General features: G+C 44.5%; 1 protein-coding gene across 26 annotated transcripts in view; it reads left to right on the top strand.

Moving 5' to 3' along the window:
- The first annotated feature begins 4,351 nt into the window (after positions 1–4,351).
- The window catches only part of ZNF207 (zinc finger protein 207), a 32,324-nt gene continuing 17,930 nt past the window's right edge, over positions 4,352–18,745 (top strand). For 16 of the 26 annotated variants that reach the window (XR_013535782.1, XR_013535781.1, XR_013535780.1 and 13 more), the window contains exons 1-6: positions 4,352–4,531; positions 6,557–6,683; positions 14,602–14,740; positions 16,940–17,107; positions 17,544–17,619; positions 18,119–18,166. Coding sequence is in view for 7 of the 26 variants with exons in the window: in XM_078373854.1 (XP_078229980.1) it covers positions 4,491–4,531; positions 6,557–6,683; positions 14,602–14,740; positions 16,940–17,107; positions 17,544–17,619; positions 18,119–18,166 (599 nt within the window). In the remaining 19 variants the exon portion in view is untranslated. The remainder of the gene's footprint in view (positions 4,532–6,556; positions 6,684–14,601; positions 14,741–16,939; positions 17,108–17,543; positions 17,620–18,118; positions 18,167–18,745) is intronic. The other 10 variants (XR_013535783.1, XR_013535776.1, XR_013535775.1 and 7 more) reach the window with 1 other exon arrangement.

The raw sequence follows: 18,745 nt of genomic DNA, 5'->3' as shown, positions 1-18,745 counted from the left end.
TCCCATATTTTTTCTAGATTATGGTTTATTCTCTTGATTTGCTCAGGTACTGCCTCCAATATTATCCAAGAAAGTGTATATATAGGGCCGGGCACAGTGGCTCATACCTGTAATCCCAGCACTTTGGGAGGCCAAGGTGGGTGGATCACCTGAGGTCAGGAGTTCAAGACGAGCCTGACCAACAAGGTGAAACTCCATCTCTACTAAATATATAAAAATTAGCCAGGCATGGTGGCAGGTGCCCATAGTTGCAGCTACTCAGGAGGCTGAGACAGAATTGCTTTAACCGGAGACAGGAGAATTGCTTGAACCTCTGGAGGTGGAGGTTCCAGTGAGCCGAGATCACGCTACTGCACTCCAGCCTGGGTGACAGGGCAAGACTCGTTCTCCCTCACCCCAAAAAAAGGGGGTATATATAAAATAATTTTTAAGCTCTTGCATGTCTAAAAATGCATTCTAACATTTTTATTGTGTTTTTCACATTTGATTGGATATTTTTGTTTCATTTTGTTTTGTTTTGAGACAATTTTGCTCTTGCTGTCCAGGCTGGAGTGCAATCACATGATCTTGGTTTACTGCAACCTCTGCCTCCCGGGTTCAAGCAATTTTTCTTCCTCAGCCTCCCAAGTATCTGGGATTACAGGCATGTGCCACCACACCCAGCTACTTTTGTATTTTTAGTAGAGACGGGGTTTCACCCTGTTGGCCAGTCTGGTCTGGAACTCCTGACCTCGTGATCCACCTGCCTTAGCCTCCCAGAGTGCTGGGATTACAGGTGTGAGCCACTGCACCCGGCCTAATATTCTATCTCTAAGGAATATTCAACCAAGGCCAGCCTAGGCAATAAGAGTAAAAACTCAGTCTCAAAAAAAAAAAAAAAAAAAAGAAAAAGAAATAGAATTTTAGGGGCCAAGGGCGGTGGCACATGCCTGTAATCCCAGCACTTTGGGAGGCCTAGGCAGGCGGATCACAAGGTCAGGAGTTCAAGACCAGCCTGGCCAACATGGTGAAACCCCGTCTCTACAAAAAATACAAAAATTCGCCAGGCATAGTGGTTCATGCCTGTAATACCAGCTACTCAGGAGGCTGAGGCACAGGTTGCAGTGAGCCAAGATCATACCACTGATCCCCAGCCTGGGCAACAGAGTGAGACTCCGTCTCTCAAAAAAAAAAAAAAGAAATTGAATTTTAGGTTGAAATGATTGGACATTGAATTCAAGGTTGAAAAGAATTCCCCCAAGATTCTGAAGGGTTTTCCTCTGCCTAGAACACTCTTTTTTAAAAAAAGATTAACTTTAATTTTTTTTTTTTTTTTTTTTTTGAGACGGAGTTTCACTGTTGTTACCCAGACTGGAGTGCAATGGCACGATCTCGGCTCACTGCAACTTCCGCCTTCTGGGTTCAAGCAATTCTCCTGCCTCAGCCTCCCGAGTAGCTGGGACTACAGGCGTGCACCACCATGCCCAGCTAATTTTTGTATTTTTAGTAGAGACGAGGTTTCTCCATGTTGGTCAGGCTGGTCTTGAACTCCCAACCTCCGGTGATTCACCCACTTTGGCCTTCCAAAGTGCTGGGATTACAGGAGTGAGCCACCGTGCCCGGCTTTTAAATTCTTTTTTTAGCCACAGAATCTCATTCTGTCACCCAGGCTGGAGGGCAGTGGCATGATCGCAGCTCACTGCAACCTCTAACTCCTGGGCTCAAGCAATCTTCCCTCATCAGGATCTGGAGTAGTTGGCACTACAGGCATGCACCACTAAGTATGATTTATTCCTGTTGATAGTGACCTTGCTCACCTGGCTGAGGTAGTATTTGCTAGATTTCTTTACTGTAGTTACTTTCCTCTCCCTTTCCATACTGTTCTCTTTGGAAAGAATTCACTATTCTGTTGATAGTGTGTATAACCACAGTTAAGGAGTAGGATTTGTGCACCCTACCCCCAAAAGTATTTACATAAATGATGTGGACTTCTGTAAGGGACATTTGTCTCTTCTCCTCCTTTTATTTATTTAATCAATTATTTTTTTATCAGGGTTACACTGATTATATTGGGTTATACCAGGCTATCACTTATTTTATTGCTCAAATTGTCCCAGCCTTGACCATTAAGAGCTCTTTCAGTTGGCTTCTGGGTCCCTCTGGTATACACTCATCAATGTAGGTGTTTGTTTTTTGAGCACTTCCTCTTTCTGACACTACACCATTCTCTAGGCTCCTTTTGTGTATTTTCTGCCCCAGTCCTAGAATCAGCCATTTCTCCAAGGAGCCCAGGTTGATTTTACTGGAGAATGGTATTACAAACCAAGATCTGGGTGCAAAGCATGCTTGGTATGGGGTATTATTGCTTCTAGGCCCTCTCAGCTTATAAGACAATTAAATTTATGTATTTATACTAACAAGTATATAGACATATCCATAATATTTAACTATGTATCTATTTAAAAATAAGCACGAGTTCATACTGGTGTCTCCAACTCTAATCCATGGCCAGATGGATCATTCTAGCCTCCTCCCCTTGCTTATCTATAAACCCACTAGAACAGTGAGAGGCTCACGCCTGTAATCTCAACATTTTGAGAACCAAGGCAGGAAGATCACTTGAGCCCAGGAGTTCAAGACCAGCCTGGGCAACAAAGTGAGACCTCATCTCTACCAAAAAAAAAAAAAATTTAGCAGGCATGGTGGCATGGCCCTGTAGTCCCTGCTACTGGGCGGGCTGAGGTGGGAGGATCCATTGCTCCCAGGAGATTGAGGCTGCAGTGTGCTACGATTGCACCACTGGATTCTACTAGCCTGGGCCACAGAAATCCAGCTAATTTTTAATTTTTTCATAGAGACAGGATATTGCTTTGTTGCCCAGGCTGGCCTTAAACTTCTGGCTTCAAGTGATGCTCCTACCTCAGCCTCCCAAAGTGCTGGGATTACAGGAATGAGCCACAGCATTCGGACGAAGTAGCTATTTTTTTTTAGACTGAGTCTCGCTCTGGTGGCCAGGCTGGAGTGCAGTGGTGCAATCTCGGCTCACTGCAACCTCTGCATCCTGGGTTCAAGCGATTCTCCTGCCTCAGCCTCCCGAGTAGCTGGGATTACATGTGCTTGCTACCACGCCCCCGCTAAATTTTTGTATTTGTAGTAGAGATGGGGTTTCACCATGTTAGCCAGGATGGTCTTGATCCTCTGACCTCCTGATCCGCCTGCCTCGGCCTCCCAAAGTGTTGGGATTATAGGTATGAGCAACCGCGGCTGGCTAGTTTTTATATTTTAGTAGAGACGGGGTTTCACCATGTTGGCCAGGATGGCCTCGATCTCTTGACCTCGTGATCTGCCCGACTCCGACTACAGTGCTGGGATTCCAGGCGTGAGCTCCCGCGCCCGGCTATCAGCTCCAATCTTACTATAACTAGTTTTTTCAGGTGCCCAGCCTCAAAGACAAACTCTTTGCTCCCTTACTGAGACACGCTTTCTTTCACCTTGCTTGCTCCCGTTGACTCTTTAAGAAACATTCTTGGGTGGGGCGCAGTGGCTCATGCCTGCAATTCCAACACTTTGGGAGGCAGACGCGGGCGGATGACTTGAACCCAGAGTTCGAGATCAGTCTGGCCAACACGGTGAAACCCTATCTCTACTAAAAATACAAAAATCAGCCGAGCTTGGTGGCGCGCGACTGTAATTCCAGCTACTCGGGAGGCTGAGGCAGGAGACTTGCTTGAATCCGGGAAGCGGAGGTAGCAGTGAGCGGCGCTGAACCAGGGAGGCGCAGACTGCTGTGGGCCGAGATCGCGCCGCAGCACTCCAGCCTCGGCGATAGAGTGAGACTTCGTCTCTGAAAACAAAAACAAAACCTTTCTTGACAACCCAGTGACCATTGCCCCTAAAGCCGCCTTAGGCTCCCGCTCTCCGGTCCTGCAGCACTTCGCATTTCCCCTAGCGCAGCACTAAGGACTCTGCGTTGTGTACTAGTCTGTCACCAATCTCCGAGTTACAAGGCAGAGACTAACTTCTTAGGTTTAGCACGTAATAGGCACATAATCAACATTTACTGTTTAATTGAAACAAAATAAAACTGGGTGCTGTCTCAATCTTCATTTGTAATCGGCCCTAATTGCACTGGCAATGTTTCCCGCTTTTTCGTTTTCCATTCGCATGCGTACCTAGCTCTCCGGCTCCTTTACAAAACAAACCGAAGAACACAAGCACAGCCAGCGAGAGCGAAAAACTCTCAAACGGACAAGATGGCGGCCTCCTCTCGCGCCTCTTAGTCCCACCCACTCAGGGAGGAGGTCTGCGTCATGTGACCTTCCCCTTCCTGGGTCCGCCTTCCGTCGCAGTGCCTGACGGGAGGCGGAGCGGCGAACGAGGCCGTCGGCCATTTTGTGTCGGCCTCCTGTGGGACGCGGTGGTAGCCGTTGGGTTAGGAAAGTGAGCGATTTTTCGCCTCGTTTCTCCTGCTTCTTTTTTTCTCCCTTTTACTTTATCGGTAGAGCGCAGTTATGGGTCGCAAGAAAAAGAAGCAGCTGAAGCCGTGGTGCTGGTATCCTTTGTTAGTTTGAAGTGGAAGTCGCTCTGGGGTGCTGGTTGGTGGGGCCTGGGACTGGGAGGCCTGGGTTTGGCCTATGCTGTGGAGGGTTTGTATCTAGGCCTCGGCGCGGGTGGCCTGGTGGCTGGGATTGGACTTGGGAAGGCTTCTAGGAAAATGGAGTTCCGAGGTCTAAAGGGTTTTTGCAGTTGTGGGTCGTGTGACTGTGACTCAGGAGCATCTTGTTTGGTGCGAATTTAGGACTCAATGGGAGGCGGCCTGGACCCCTCCGCCAAGGACAGTGACCCCTAGGGACATTCAGTCACACACTGTTTTGGTGACGATTCAACAAAGGGACTTTTTCTTCGAGTGCGAAAGGCTTAATTAGGGAGGGTTGGAGAAGAGCTTCCCAGTCTGTCACCCACTTTTTCTGTTTTTATTTATTTTATGTGTATTTTTTTTGTGTTTTTATTTTCGAATTGGCGGTTTAGTAAAGGCTCAAGTTAGTTCACCCTTTTTTTCTTTTCGGGGCTAGGGAGGACTAGCTTCCGTCTCTCACCCAGAGGCGCCTTAATCTTCAGGAAACGTTCTCACAGGGTGGAGTTTCTGTTACCCAACTTTGTAGGACTAAAAAATACCTCTTATTAGAAAGGAAAACTCTTACTAAAGTGTGACGTTATTTAATGCCATTTCCGGAGTCGTTGATATTATTTACGTTACAATTAATTTTGTCCAGTTGCGCTGGCCCACCCCGTAATCCCAACACTTTGCAAGGCCGAGGCGGACGGATCACTAGGTCAAGAGATCGAGACCATTCTGGCCAGCATAGTGAAACCCCGTCTCTACTGAAAATACAAAAATTGGCTGGGCGTGGTGGTGCGAGCCTGTAGTCCCAGCCACTTGGGAGGCTGAGGCAGGAGAATCGCTTGAACCAGAGAGGGAGGCTGCAGTGAGCTGAGATTGTGCCGCTGCATTCCAGACTGGGCGACAGATCAAGACTCTGTCCCCCGTCCCCCCCCCAAAAAAGGATTTTATTTACTGTCTTGTATGTAAAGGCGGCCTTTTACTGTTCTGCGTTTATTTTTTATTTTCGTTTTTAGTTTTTGAGACAGTCTTGCTCCGGCGCCAGGCTGGAGTGCAGTGGTGCCATCTCGGCTCACTCCAACCTCCACCTCACGGATTCAATCAGTTCTCCTGCCTCAGCCTCCCGAGTAGCTGGGACTACAGGTGTGCGCCATCACGCCCAGCTAATTTTTGTATTTTAGAGACGGGGTTTCACCATGTTGGCAAGGATGGTCTCGATCTGACCTCGTGATCTGCCCACCTCGGCCTCCCAAAGTGCTGGGATTACAGGTGTGAGCCACCGCGCCCTGCCAGTTCTGCGTTTATGTAACAGTTTAAAAAATAGCTTAAATATGGTTACGAATTTTGTAATGTGATTTTAGGAAAATCTGAGTTGTGAGGTAAGAATTCTGTTTTATTGATTTAGGGTATCTGAATTTAAATACAGTCCTTGGCGACATAAATTTATACGGAATTGGAAACAACTTTATGGATTGTTCTTTCGAAATTATGTGATTATTGTTAATCATGTAGTTAATCTTAGATTCTAAATATTGCCTAATTCCTATTCTGGTTATTGTTATCGTTTACATAGCTAGTGAAGTAATTGTTCTGATAGAAACTTGGAGATTTATTAACTCTTTCTTGTCCTCAGTGTACATTTGTAAATGTTGAAATATTTATAACAAAAGTTAATTTCACAGAGATCTCTGTTAAACAGGAATTTGATAAAGTATATTGCTGATTACTGAGATGTGTTTATTGTGGTAGTGAAGAGAGATGGGCTTCCAGGAAATAGAAAATACTGAAATTGCATGCCAAGTGTTGTCCCTAATTGTGTAATAAATATCAAAAGCAAAGTTTCTAAACAGTACCATTTTGGTTTTAGCTGTTCCCATATTGTAATGTTACTCATATGTTTTTATTATAGGCAGTATCATCATTATGCCATTTTTGTGCCTTAACAGTACTGATTAGGTATTGTAATAGAGATTTTGATGATGAGAAGATCCTTATACAACACCAAAAAGCAAAGCATTTTAAATGCCATATATGTCACAAGAAATTGTATACAGGACCTGGCTTAGCTATTCATTGCATGCAGGTAAGGATTTATTGTCCTCTTGTGATTTGGAAACAACTTGAAAGAATAATCTATTTTTCTGACAAATATAATATATATATATATATATATTTTTGAGACCGAGTTTCACTCTGTCACCCAGGCTGGAGTGCAGTGGCACAATCTGGGCTTACTGCAACCTCTGTCTCCCAGCATCAAGCAGTTATCCTCCTTAGCCTCCCTAGTAGTGGGAACCCACCACCATGCCTGGCTAGATTCCCCCCCCCCAAACTCCTGAGACAGAATTTATCTCTTATTGCCCAGACTGGAGTGCAATGGCATGATCTTGGCTTACCGCAACCTCCACCTCCCAGGTTCAAGCGATTCTCCTGCCTTGGCCTCCAGGATTACAGGCATGTGACACCATGCCTGGTTGATTCTGTATTTTTTTAGTAGAGATGAAGTTTTTTAGTGTTGGTCAGGCTGGTCTTGAACTCTCGACCTCAGATGAACCACCCACCTCCGCCGCCCAAAGTGCTGGGATTACAGGCATGAGCCACCTTGCCTGGCCTAATTTCTGTATTTTTAGGAAAGACCGGGTTTCTCCATGTTGGCCAGGTTGGTCTTGAACTCCTGACCTCAGGTGATCCACCACCTTGGCCTCCCAAAGCGCTGGGATTACAGGTATAAGCCACCGCACCTGGCCAATGACTAATTTTTTTGTTGTTCATTTACCTACTTTAAAAGATAAGGTAGCCAGTCAGCCTTAAAATCATTTGTTCAATAGCCATCAAGAAGATAAACAAAACTGGCTTTTTATGTTTAAAGAGACTTTATATTTGTATTTAGCCTGATAGTACTTTTCTAGGTTAGAGTGGTAACAGATTGGGATCACAAATATTTTGGAGTACTTGGCAGAGAACAGGGATCAGCAATTTTGTTTTTGTTTGTTGTCTGGCCATAAGAATTAATACTTAATCTGCTGTCATTACTCACTGCCATTGGAGGATTTGTTACTATCCATAGCTTGGGGCTGAGTTTATTTCAACGGTTTATTTATTGGACTTATTTTGGAATGGTAGTAGTGTATTTTTTGCCCGTCCCCCCTTTTTTTTGAGACAGTGTCTTACTCTGTTGCCAGGCTGGAGTGCAGTGGCTCGATTGAAGCTCACTGCAACCTCCCGACTCCCTGGTTCAAGAAATTCTCCTGCCTCAGCCTCCCGAGTAGCTGGGATTACAGGCATGTGCCATCACACCCAGCTAATTTTTATATTTTTAGTAGAGAGAGGGTTTCACTGTGTTGGCCAGGATGGTCTCCATCTCTTGACCTGGTGATCTGCCCGCCTTGGCCTCCCAAAGTGCTGGGATTACAGGCATGAGCCACCATACCCAGCCTTTTGCTTTTATTTTTAAGAGATGGCCTTGATCTGTGGCCCAGGCTCGTTTACAGTGACATAATTATGGCTCACTGTGGCCTCAAACTCCTGGGCTCTAGCCATCTTCCTGCCTCATTCTCCCAAAGCCCTGAGATTACAGGCATGAGCCACTGTGCCAGCCCAGCATTGTATTTCATTTAATAATTTCTAGGTTTTTTTGAGTTCTTTTACCAGTAAATAGTGAGAGCATTGTAATTTATATTTTTAAGATCTAGTAAGTACCTTCATGTATTACTCAACATTATTCTACTTTTGTTAGTCTGAGAGCTGTCTATAGTTTTGCTTAATTAGACCATGGAGAAATATGAGTTGAACAAATACCCAATCATTGGAAACTACTGTTGGTGGGAGGTAGGGAGACATGGTTTCTCCAGGTTTAAAGTTAAATTTGTATAGATCCTTTTCACTCCAGATACTTTAACAACAATTTAAAATCATTTAAAAATACTGACCAGATGCGGTGGCTCACACCTGTAATCCCAGCATTTTGGGAGGGATTACAGGGGGATCATCTGAGGTCAGGAGTTAGAGACCAGCCTGGCCAACATGGTGAAACCATGTCTCTACCAAAAATACAAAAACTATCTGGGCGTAGTGGTGGACACCTGTAGTCCCGGATACTCGGGGAGCTGAACAGGAGAATTGCTTGAAAACTCGGGAGGCAGAGGTTGCAGTGAGCCGAGATTGTGCCACTGCACTCCAGCCTGGGTGACAGAGTGAGACTCCTTTTAAAAAAAGGTTAGAGAACCTGCTACATGCTAGACCCACAGCTGTTCACCGTTGTAGCCACTTGTTACATGTGGCTATTTAAAATTAAAATCATACAAAAATTACTCAGTTTCTCTGTCAGCTACGTTTCCAGTGCTCTGTAACAACATGTGGCTGGGTGGATAATTATTATATTGGATAATACAGATGAGAATATTTTCTTAGGGCCAGGCGCGGTGGCTCACACCTGTAATGCTAGCCTTTGGGAGGCTGAGGCGGGTGGATCACAAGGTCAAGAGATCGAGACCATCCTGGCCAACATGGTGAAACCCTGTCTCTCCTAAAAATACAAAAAATTAGCTGGGCATGGTGGCGTGTGCCTGTAATCCCAGCTACAAAAGAGGCTGGGGCAGGAGAATTGCCTGATCCCAGGAGGCGGAGGTTGCAGTGAGCCGAGATTGCGCCATTGCACTCCAGCCGTGGGTAACAAGAGCTAAACTCTGTCTCAAAAAAAAGAATATTTTCTTTTGATTGATTGACAGGGTCTCACTCTGTTGCCCAGGCTGGAGTACAGATCATAGCTCACTGTGACTTTGAACTCCCTTACTCAAATGATCTCCTACCTCAGCCTCCTGAGTACCTGGGAACACAGGTGTGTGCCACCATACCTGGCTTTTAAAATAATTTTATTTTTATAGAGACAGGGTCTCACTATGTAGCCCAGGTTGGTCTCCCAACTCCTGGGATCAAGCGATTCTCCGACCTCAGCCTCCCAAAATTCTGGGATTATAGTTGTGAGCCACTGTGCCCAGCCATTTTCTGTGTTTTTTGGGGGGGGTGTTGCGGGGAGAGACCAGGTCTTGCTCTGTTGCCAGAATGGAATACTGTGGTGCGATCTCAGCTCACTACAACCTCTGCCTCCTGGGTTTAAGCAGTTCTCCTGCCTCAGCCTCCCGAGTAGCTGGGACTATAGGCGTGTGCCACCATGCCCAGCTATTTTGTTTGTTTGTTTGTTTGTATTTTTAGTAGAGATGGGGTTTTACCATGTTGGCCAGGATGGTCTTGATCTCCTGACCTTGTGATCTGCCAGCCTGGGATCCCAAAGTGCTGTTATTACAAGTGTAAGCCACTGCACCGGGCCGTTTTCTTTAATTCTGAATTAAATGAGGGTTTAAATACAGGTGTATGCTCTGTTACTTTTCTTCCCCCCCCCCCCCCCCCCCCCCACACACACACAGAGTTTTGCTCTGTTGTGCAGGCTGTAGTGCAGTGGTGCGATCTTGGCTCACTGCAACCTCTGCCTCCTGGGTTCAAGTGATTCTTGTGCTTCAGCCTCTGGAGTAGCTAGGATTACAGGCCTGCACCACTGCGCCTGCCTGAGTTTTTTTTTGTATTTTTAGTAGAGATTGGGATTTCGCCACATAGGCTGGGCTGATCTCAAACGCACTCCTAGCCTCAAGTGATCCACCTGTTTTGGCCTCCCAAAGTGTGGGATTATAGGCATAAGTCACTGCATCTGGCATCTGTTAGGCTTTTTTTTTTTTTTTTTGGGAGAGGGAATTTTGCTCTCGTCTCCCAGGCTAGAGTATGGTGGTATGATCCTGGCTCATTGCAACCTCCACCTTCTGGGTTGAAGGGATTCTCCTGTCTCCAGCTGAGTAGCTGAGATTACAGGTGCTTGCCACCATGCCTGGCTAATTTTAGTATTTTTAGTAGAGATGGGATTTTATTTTTTTTCTATTACTTTGATTTGATTTGATTTTATTTATTTATTTATTTTTTGAGATGGAGTTTCGCTCTTGATACCCAGGCTGGAGTGCAGTGGCGCGATCTCGGCTCACCGCAACCTCTGCCTCTTGGGTTCAGGCAATTCTCCTGCCTCAGCCTCCTGAGTAGCTGGGATTATATACTTTATTTTATTTTTAAAAATTTATTTCGGCAAGTGAGTTGTTACACATTCCTCAGTGGATTCTGACTTCCATGGCCCACTGACCTGCTGAGACGGGGTTTTAAGATTGGCCAGGCTGGTCTTTATCTTCTGACCTTAAGTGGGCCACGGCACCCAGCCCTGTTAGACTTTTTGAAAGGATTTTTCTGGCTGCAGGGTTGAAAATAGACTGCAGAGTACCGTGAGACCAGTTTAGAAGACTTGGAATTTTCCAGACTAGAGGAGATGGTGACAGAGACCAGAGTTTCATAGGTTAGGTATGGGGTATGAGAAAAAGGAGTTGAGGATGATCTCAGGATGTTTGGTCTGGCTAGGTTCAGTGGCTTACGCCTGTAATTGGCACTTTGGGAGGCTGAGATGGACTAATCACTTGAGCCTAATAGTTTGAGACCAGCCTGGGCAATATAACATGACCCTGTCTCTACGAAAAACACAAAAATTAGCTGGGCATGGTAGCATGTGCCTGTGTCCCAGCTACTCATGAGGCTAAAGGAGGAAAATGGCTTGAGTTGGGGAAGTCGAGGCTGCAATAAGCCATGTTAGCACTACTGAACTCCAACCTGGGTTACAAGAGAGACCCCTTCTCAAAAAAACTTTTATCTGAGCAATGTGAAAATGAGTTAGCATGTACCGAAGATGTGGAAAGCTACAGGGATAATAGGCTTAAGAATGAGAATAAGGGGCCAGGTGAGGTGGCTTAGGCCTATAGTCCCAGCACTTTGGGAGGCAGAGGCAGGTGGATCACGTGAGGTCGAGAGTTCGAGACCAGCCTGGCCAATGTGTTGAAACCCTGACTCTACTAAAAATACAGAATTATCCAGGCGTGGTGGTGCATGCCTGTAATCCCAGCTACTTAGAAGGCTGAGACAGGAGAATCACTTGAACCCTGGAGGCAGAGGTCGCAGTGAGCTAAGATCGCACCGTTGCACTCCCGCCTAGGCAACAAGAGCCATACTCCATCTCAAAAAAAAGAATGAGAGTAAGGGAGTCCTGTGTTAATTTTTTGAGTGAGAGTATGTTTGAGGTCTGCTATTCCACAGATGGAACGGTTACCTAAGCGGTTTGGTGTACCAGTCTGGAGTTCACAGAAGTTAAAACTGGAGATAGAAATTTGGAAGGATACTGTGTAAGGGTGGTTAGTTCATGCTACTAGATGTCCTTTCAAGGGAGTATAATATGGATGGAAATTAGGTACTCTGTGCTCTGGGCCACTTCCAACATTTAAAGGTCAGGAGATTAAGGAATCATACAGGGAAACTAAAAGGTAGGAAAACTAAGAGTAGTGCCCTGGAAGTCAATGACACGTTTCAAAGAGTGAGTTATTTAACTGAGTCAAATGCTTGTTTTTGGGTGGTTTAGTAAGATGACTGAGATTGGATTAATAAGGTCATTCATTGGTGACTTGACAACGAGTGATTGCCAAGAGTGGTGAAGGTGATGAAGTGTGATTTTGGTGCTTTGAAGAGACAAAGGGAGAGGAAGCAGAGGCACTTAGGGAGTTGCACTATATGAAGAGCAGAGAAGTGGAGTGGAAGCTGCAAGGAGGTTGAGAAATAGTAACATTATTAATTGTCTAAGTGTTTTTATTTATGTAGTTTTATTTTCACAGCAACCTGTGAGATAGGCCTGGCAGTTAAATGATGCTAATTTTATAGATGATAAACCCTAAGACATTATTAGTTAAGTGTTTCCTTGCAGTTTCTCATCAATGCTTGCTCCTGTCTTTCAACCAAGATCCTATGACTTTGCTTGGCAAGGTCCCCAAAAATCTAATTTCTGGCTGTACCATAATAGACATACCTTTAAATTAATAAATTGTTGCCCTTCTCATAAATGTAGTGAAGATTAATGTGTATTTGAATGTAATTGTTCATAGAATGCTTGTAGCTTCATCTCTTTATCAAGAATAGCAAAATATTCCAAAAAACCTTAGGAAACAGGATGATTAAGTCACTTGTTGAGTAGCTTTATCCATAAATATTTTAGTTGTAATATAAGGAATAGCTTTTAACAGACATGAAGAGGATTTCTGAGTTTGATTTGTGTGCCCTGGTTTCAAATATTTTTTTTTTTTTTTCCGAGAGTTTTGCTCTTGTTGCCCAGGCTGGAGTGCAATGGTACTTGCACTTGGCTCAACGCAACCTCCATCTCCCAGGTTCAAGCAGTTCTCCTGCCTCAGCCTTCTTAGTAGCTGGGAGTACAGGCACGCACCACCACATCTGGCTATTTTTTTATTTTTAGTAGAGATGGTTTCGCTTTGTTGGCCAGGCTGGTCTCGAACTCCTGACTTCAGGGGATCCACCTGCCTTGGCCTCCCAAAGTGTGTGCTGCTGGGATTACGGGTGTGAGATACTTCGCCGGGCCCTGATTCTTTTTTTTTTTTTTTTTTTTTTTTGAGACAGTCTCGTTCTGTCACTCGTGCTGGAGTGCTCATTGCAACGTCTGCCTCCCCGGTTAAAGTGATTCTCATGCCTCAGCCTACCAAGTGGCTGAGATTACAAGTATGCATCACCATACCCAGCTACTTTTTTTTGGTGGGGGTAAGGGGATGATGGAGTTTTGCTCTTGTTGCCCAGGCTGTAGTACACTGGCTCAATCTCAGCTTACCACAACCTCCACCTCCCGGGGTCAAGCAGTTCTTTTCCCTCAGCCTTCTGAATAGCTAGGCTTACAGGTGTGTGCCACCATGCCCGGATAATTTTATGGGTTTAGTAGAGATGGCATTTCTCCATGTTGGTCAGGCTGATCTTGAACTCCTGACCTCAGGTGATCTGCCTGCCTTGCCCTCCCAAAGTGCTGGAATTACAGGCCTAAGCCACTGAGCCTGGCCTCTTTTTTTTTTTAAACAGAGTCTCCCTCTGTTGCCCAGGCTGGAATGAAGTGGTCTGATCTCTGCCTACTGTATGTAGCCTCCCCCCTCCCGGGTTCAAGCGATTCTCCCTCTTCGGCCTCCTGAGTAGCTGGGATTACAGGCACCCACCACCATGCCTGGCAAATTTTTGTATTTTTAGTAGAGACGGTTATGCCATGTTGGCCAGGCTGGTGTCAAACTCCTGACCTCAGGTAATCCACCCACCTTGGCCTCCCAAGTGCTGGGATTATAGGTATGAGCAAGCCACTATGCTTGGCCCCAGCTAATTTCTTTTTTTTTTTTTTTGAGATGGAGTCTTGCTCTGTCTCCTAGGCTGGAGTGTAGTGGTGTGATCTCAGTTTACCGTAACCTCCGCCTCCTGGGTTCAAGTCATTCCTCCTGCCTCAGCCTCCGAGTAGCTGGGAGGCGTGTGCCACCAAGCCTGGCTATATTCTAATTCTTATTATGAGGCTATTTCCTAATCTTTACTTAATTCACACTTGAAACATTTCTGATTTGGATAGGACTACTAGTTATTGCTAATAATTCAAGTAATCAAGATTGCATGGTAAACGTGAAGGAGTGTTTATTGAATGCTTACTGTGTGTTAGACATCTGGCCAAGTGTTTTTTTTTTTTTGGTAATGGAGTCTTCAGTGTTGCCCGGGCTGGAGTGCAGTGGTGCCATCTCAGCTCACTGCACCCTCCTTCTTATGGGTTCAAGCGATTCCCTTGCATCAGCATCCAGAGTGGCTGGGATTACAGGGGTGCACCACCGTGCCTGGCTAATTTTTATATTTTTAGTAGAGACGTGGTTTCACCATGTTGGCCAGGCCGATCTCGAACTCCTGATCTTGTGATCCCCCGCCTTGGTCTCCCAAAGTGCTAGGATTACAGACATGAGCCACTGCACCTAGCTGAACATTGATTTTTTTTTAACATTATACCAAGTGGTCTTTGATTAATTTGGAATTACTTTTAAAAAAGACTTTTATCTAATGGAAATTGTTGTTGTCAGGTACATAAAGAAACAATAGATGCCGTACCAAATGCAATACCTGGGAGAACAGACATAGAATTGGAAATATATGGTATGGAGGGTATTCCAGAAAAAGATATGGATGAAAGACGACGACTTCTTGAACAGAAAACACAAGGTAAATATTGAAATAAATTGTTTTTCTTTTTTTAATTTGAGGCAGAGCCTTACTTGGTTGGAGTACAGTTGTGGGATCCTGGCTCTCTGCATCTTCTGGCTCCAGGGTTTAAGTGATCCTGTTGTTTTTTGTTTGTTCTGAAACGGAGTCTGTCTCGCTCTGTCACCCAGGGGCATGATCTTGGCTCACTGCACTGCAACCTCTGCCTTCCAGGTTCAAGCAATTCTTGCCTCGGCCTCCTGAGTGGGGCTACAGGCATGCACCACCATGCCTGGCCTCCCAAAGTGCTGGGATTATAGGCGTGAGCTGTCATGCCCAGCCTTAAGTGATTCTTGTGCTTCAGCCACCTGACTAGCTGGGACTACAGGTGTGTACCACCACGCCCAGCTCATTTTTGTATTTTGTTTTTATTTATTTTTGTATTTCTTTTGAGGCAGAATCTAGCTCTGTCAGCCAGGCTGGAGTGCAGTGTCGCAATTTCTGTTCACTGCAACCTCTGCTTCCCAGGCTCAAGTGATTCTCGTGCCTCTGCTACTCAGCTGGGATTTCGGGTATGCACCACTATGCCCAGCTATTTTTTTTGTTGTTGTATTTTTAGTAGAAATGGCATTTCACCATGTTGACTAGGCTGGTCTCAATCTCCTGGCCTCAAGTGATCCACCTGCTTCAGCCTCCCAAAGTGCTGGGATTACAGACGTGAGTCACCACAGCTGGCCTAGTTTTTTCTTTTTTCTTTTTCTTTTTTTTTTTATGAGACGGAGTTTCGCTCTTGTTGCCCAGGCTGGAGGGCAATGGCGCAATCTCGGCTCACCGCAACCTCTGCCTCCTGGGTTCAGGCAATTCTCCTGGCTCAGCCTCCTGAGTAGCTGGGATTACAGGCACACACCACCATGCCCAGCTAATTTTTTGTATTTTTAGTAGAGACGGGGTTTCACCATGTTGACCAGGATGGTCTCGATCTCTTCACCTCACGATCCACCCGCCTCGGCCTTCCAAAGTACTGGTATTACAGGCATGAGCCACTGCGCCCGGCCTAGCTGGCCTAGTTTTTGTAGTTTTTAGTATAAATAGGGTTTCACCATGTTGGTCAGGCTGGTCTCAAACTCCTGAACTCAAGCAATCCATCTGCCAAGGCCTCCCCAAAGTGCTGGGATTGTAGGTGTGAACCAGTGTGCTTCTCCCCTTGTGGTAATATTCTTTTTTCAGCCTCACTTTAGCCCAGAGTTACTATTTTCAATTATGAATTTAATGGTAGGGCAGTTACAGTGCCTCACACCTGTAATCTCAGCACTATGGGCAGGCAGTACAGGAAGATTGCTTGAGCCCAGAAATTGGAGACCAACCTAGGCAACATAGAGTGACACCCTCTCTTTACAAAAAAATAAAAATAGAAAAATCAGCCAGGCGTGGTGGCACATGCCTATAGTCTCAGCTGAGGTGGGAAGATCTCTTGAGCCCAGGGCATTGATGCTTCAGTGAGCTGTGAATGCTCCAGTCCAGCCTGGGCAACAAAATTGAGACTCTATCTAGATGAATCGATTGATTGCTTGTGATAAGATAGATAAAATTTAATGGTAGATGATAGATCTATTTGGAATTTTAAATTTGAGTTGTTTTTGAAGATTTGTACTTAAGTTGTACCAATTGGATCATTCCGTTTTCTTATTATTCACAATTGAATTCCACATAGAATTAGCAAGTGTTAAGGCATATGAAAATGTTAGACCCCTATGATTTCAGTGCTTTGGGTTGCTGAGACTGGAGGATTACTTGAGGCCCAAAGTTTGAGACCCCATCTTTACCCAAAACAAAACAAAAAGGGGCTGGTTTGGCATGCGCCCGCAGTCCTAGCTACTTGGGAGACTGAGGCAGGAGGATCACTTCAGCCCAGGAGTTTGAGAGTGCAGTGAGCTGCAATCATGCTACTGCACTCCAGCCTGGTTCACAGAGCAAGACCCTGTCTATTAAAAATTTAAAAGAAAAAATACTGATTTAGGATAATCATTTTACCTTTTATGGGACAGAAAGAATGTTAACCTTGTTTAACATAAGGTGAAAACACATTTGAAGAACATAGAACAGTACTAATTGAAGAAAAGTCTCATGAACTAATTGTACTGAAATACATACTTTTTTAATATTGAATGTTGTAAATCGTTTAGTTTTTACTCTATGGAAAGAATTAATTTTTTTTAACAGAAAGTCAAAAAAAGAAGCAACAAGATGATTCTGATGAATATGATGATGACGACTCTGCAGCCTCAACTTCATTTCAACCACAACCTGTTCAACCTCAACAAGGTTATATTCCCCCCATGGCACAGCCAGGACTGCCACCAGTGCCAGGAGCACCAGGAATGCCTCCAGGTAGCACATAGGATTGCTTAAAATCTGACATTCTTGGCTGGGCGCAGTGGCTCACGCCTATAATCCCAGCACTTTGGGAGGCCGAGGCGGGTGGATCACGAGGTCAAGAGATCCTGACCATCCTGGTCAATGAGGTGAAACCCTGTCTCTACTAAAAATAGAAAAATTAGCTGGGCATGGTGGCACATGCCTGTAATCCCAGCTACTCGGGAGGGTGAGGCAGGAGAATTGCTTGAACCCAGAAGGTGGAGGTCGCGGTGAGCCGAGAACGTGCCGTTGCACTCCAGTCTGTAACAACAGCGAAACTCCGTCTCAAAAAAAAAAAAAAAAAGCAACTGACATTCTTAGGACTGTATTTATACTGTATCAGAGTATACCTTCTTCACTCTGCCTCTTTAACATTTGTTATTATTTTGATTGAAATTCTTGCTTGTAGGCATACCTCCATTAATGCCAGGTGTTCCTCCTCTGATGCCAGGAATGCCACCAGTTATGCCAGGGATGCCACCTGGGTAAGAAAATTATTTTAATTGTCTTGTGGGCTTGTGCCTAGTAATGATCTTTTTCAATTTGGATGTTATAAGAATGAAATGTTACTTTCTGTTTTTTGTTTCTAGAAGGTATGGGCTCTATAAATCTTGTCTAATAAAGGGATCAACCAGTAAATTTAAGGAATATGAATTTACTTCTGAAGAATAGATTTTTGGGTTTTAGGGTATATGTAAGCGACCATCTACTTCAACTGCATTTGCTGTGATTAAAGTAGTTGGTTATGTATAGATTCGAGTTTCTGAGATTCAGAACTACCTGTGACACTTTGTAGTTGACAAGAAGCAGACAAACTCTGTAAATGATTTATTTGTCAAAGCATCAAAACTAAAAATGAATATGAGGTGCTTGTGCCCATCACTTTTACTTAAATATTGTTGGATGTGAGAGGTATACAATACACTTTCCCACTGTATTTTGAAAATCACAGTTAGATTTTGATTTTGTCATACATTTTCACAGATTGCATCATCAGAGAAAATACACCCAGTCATTTTGCGGTGAAAACATGTAAGCATCTCATTCATAATGTAATTCAGGAGGTATAATCATAATGTCATTTTTTTATGTGTGTGTTTAATGGTATCTATTCAGTTGACTTCAGAACTTTTCTAACCTTCCTCACTAAAACTTGCAAGCTGATTAGCACAGGTCTCTTAAAGGAGAAAAATAAAACATCTTTTTAGGAAATAGTAATAGATCCATTTAAACATACTTAAAATGTGTAGTGATTTTCTCTAAAGTATTGAAAGTAATGGGACTTGATAATAAGGGGTAGTATTTAAGAAAGAAAGACTATATATTTTGTGAAATTACGTACTTTATTATTATAGGATGTAATGGAATTTTCTTTTTTTTTTTTTCCCTTGAGATGAAGCTTTGCTCTTGTTGCCCAGGCTGGAGTGCAGTGGTACAATTTCAGCTCACTGCAACCTCTGCCGCCTCGGTGATGCTCTTGCCTCAGCTTCCTAGGTAGCTGGGATTACAGGCATGTGCCACCACGCCCAGCTAATTTTTTATATTTTTAGTAGGGATGGGGTTTCATCGTGTTGGCCAGCCTGGTCTAGAACTCCTGACCTCAGGTGATCC

This window comes from Callithrix jacchus, chromosome 5, assembly GCF_049354715.1.
Source record: "Callithrix jacchus isolate 240 chromosome 5, calJac240_pri, whole genome shotgun sequence".
In the NCBI taxonomy this organism is placed as follows: Eukaryota; Metazoa; Chordata; class Mammalia; order Primates; family Cebidae; genus Callithrix; species Callithrix jacchus.
Note: the sequence above shows the minus strand (reverse complement) of the source record. Positions and strands in the feature narration are given on the sequence as shown.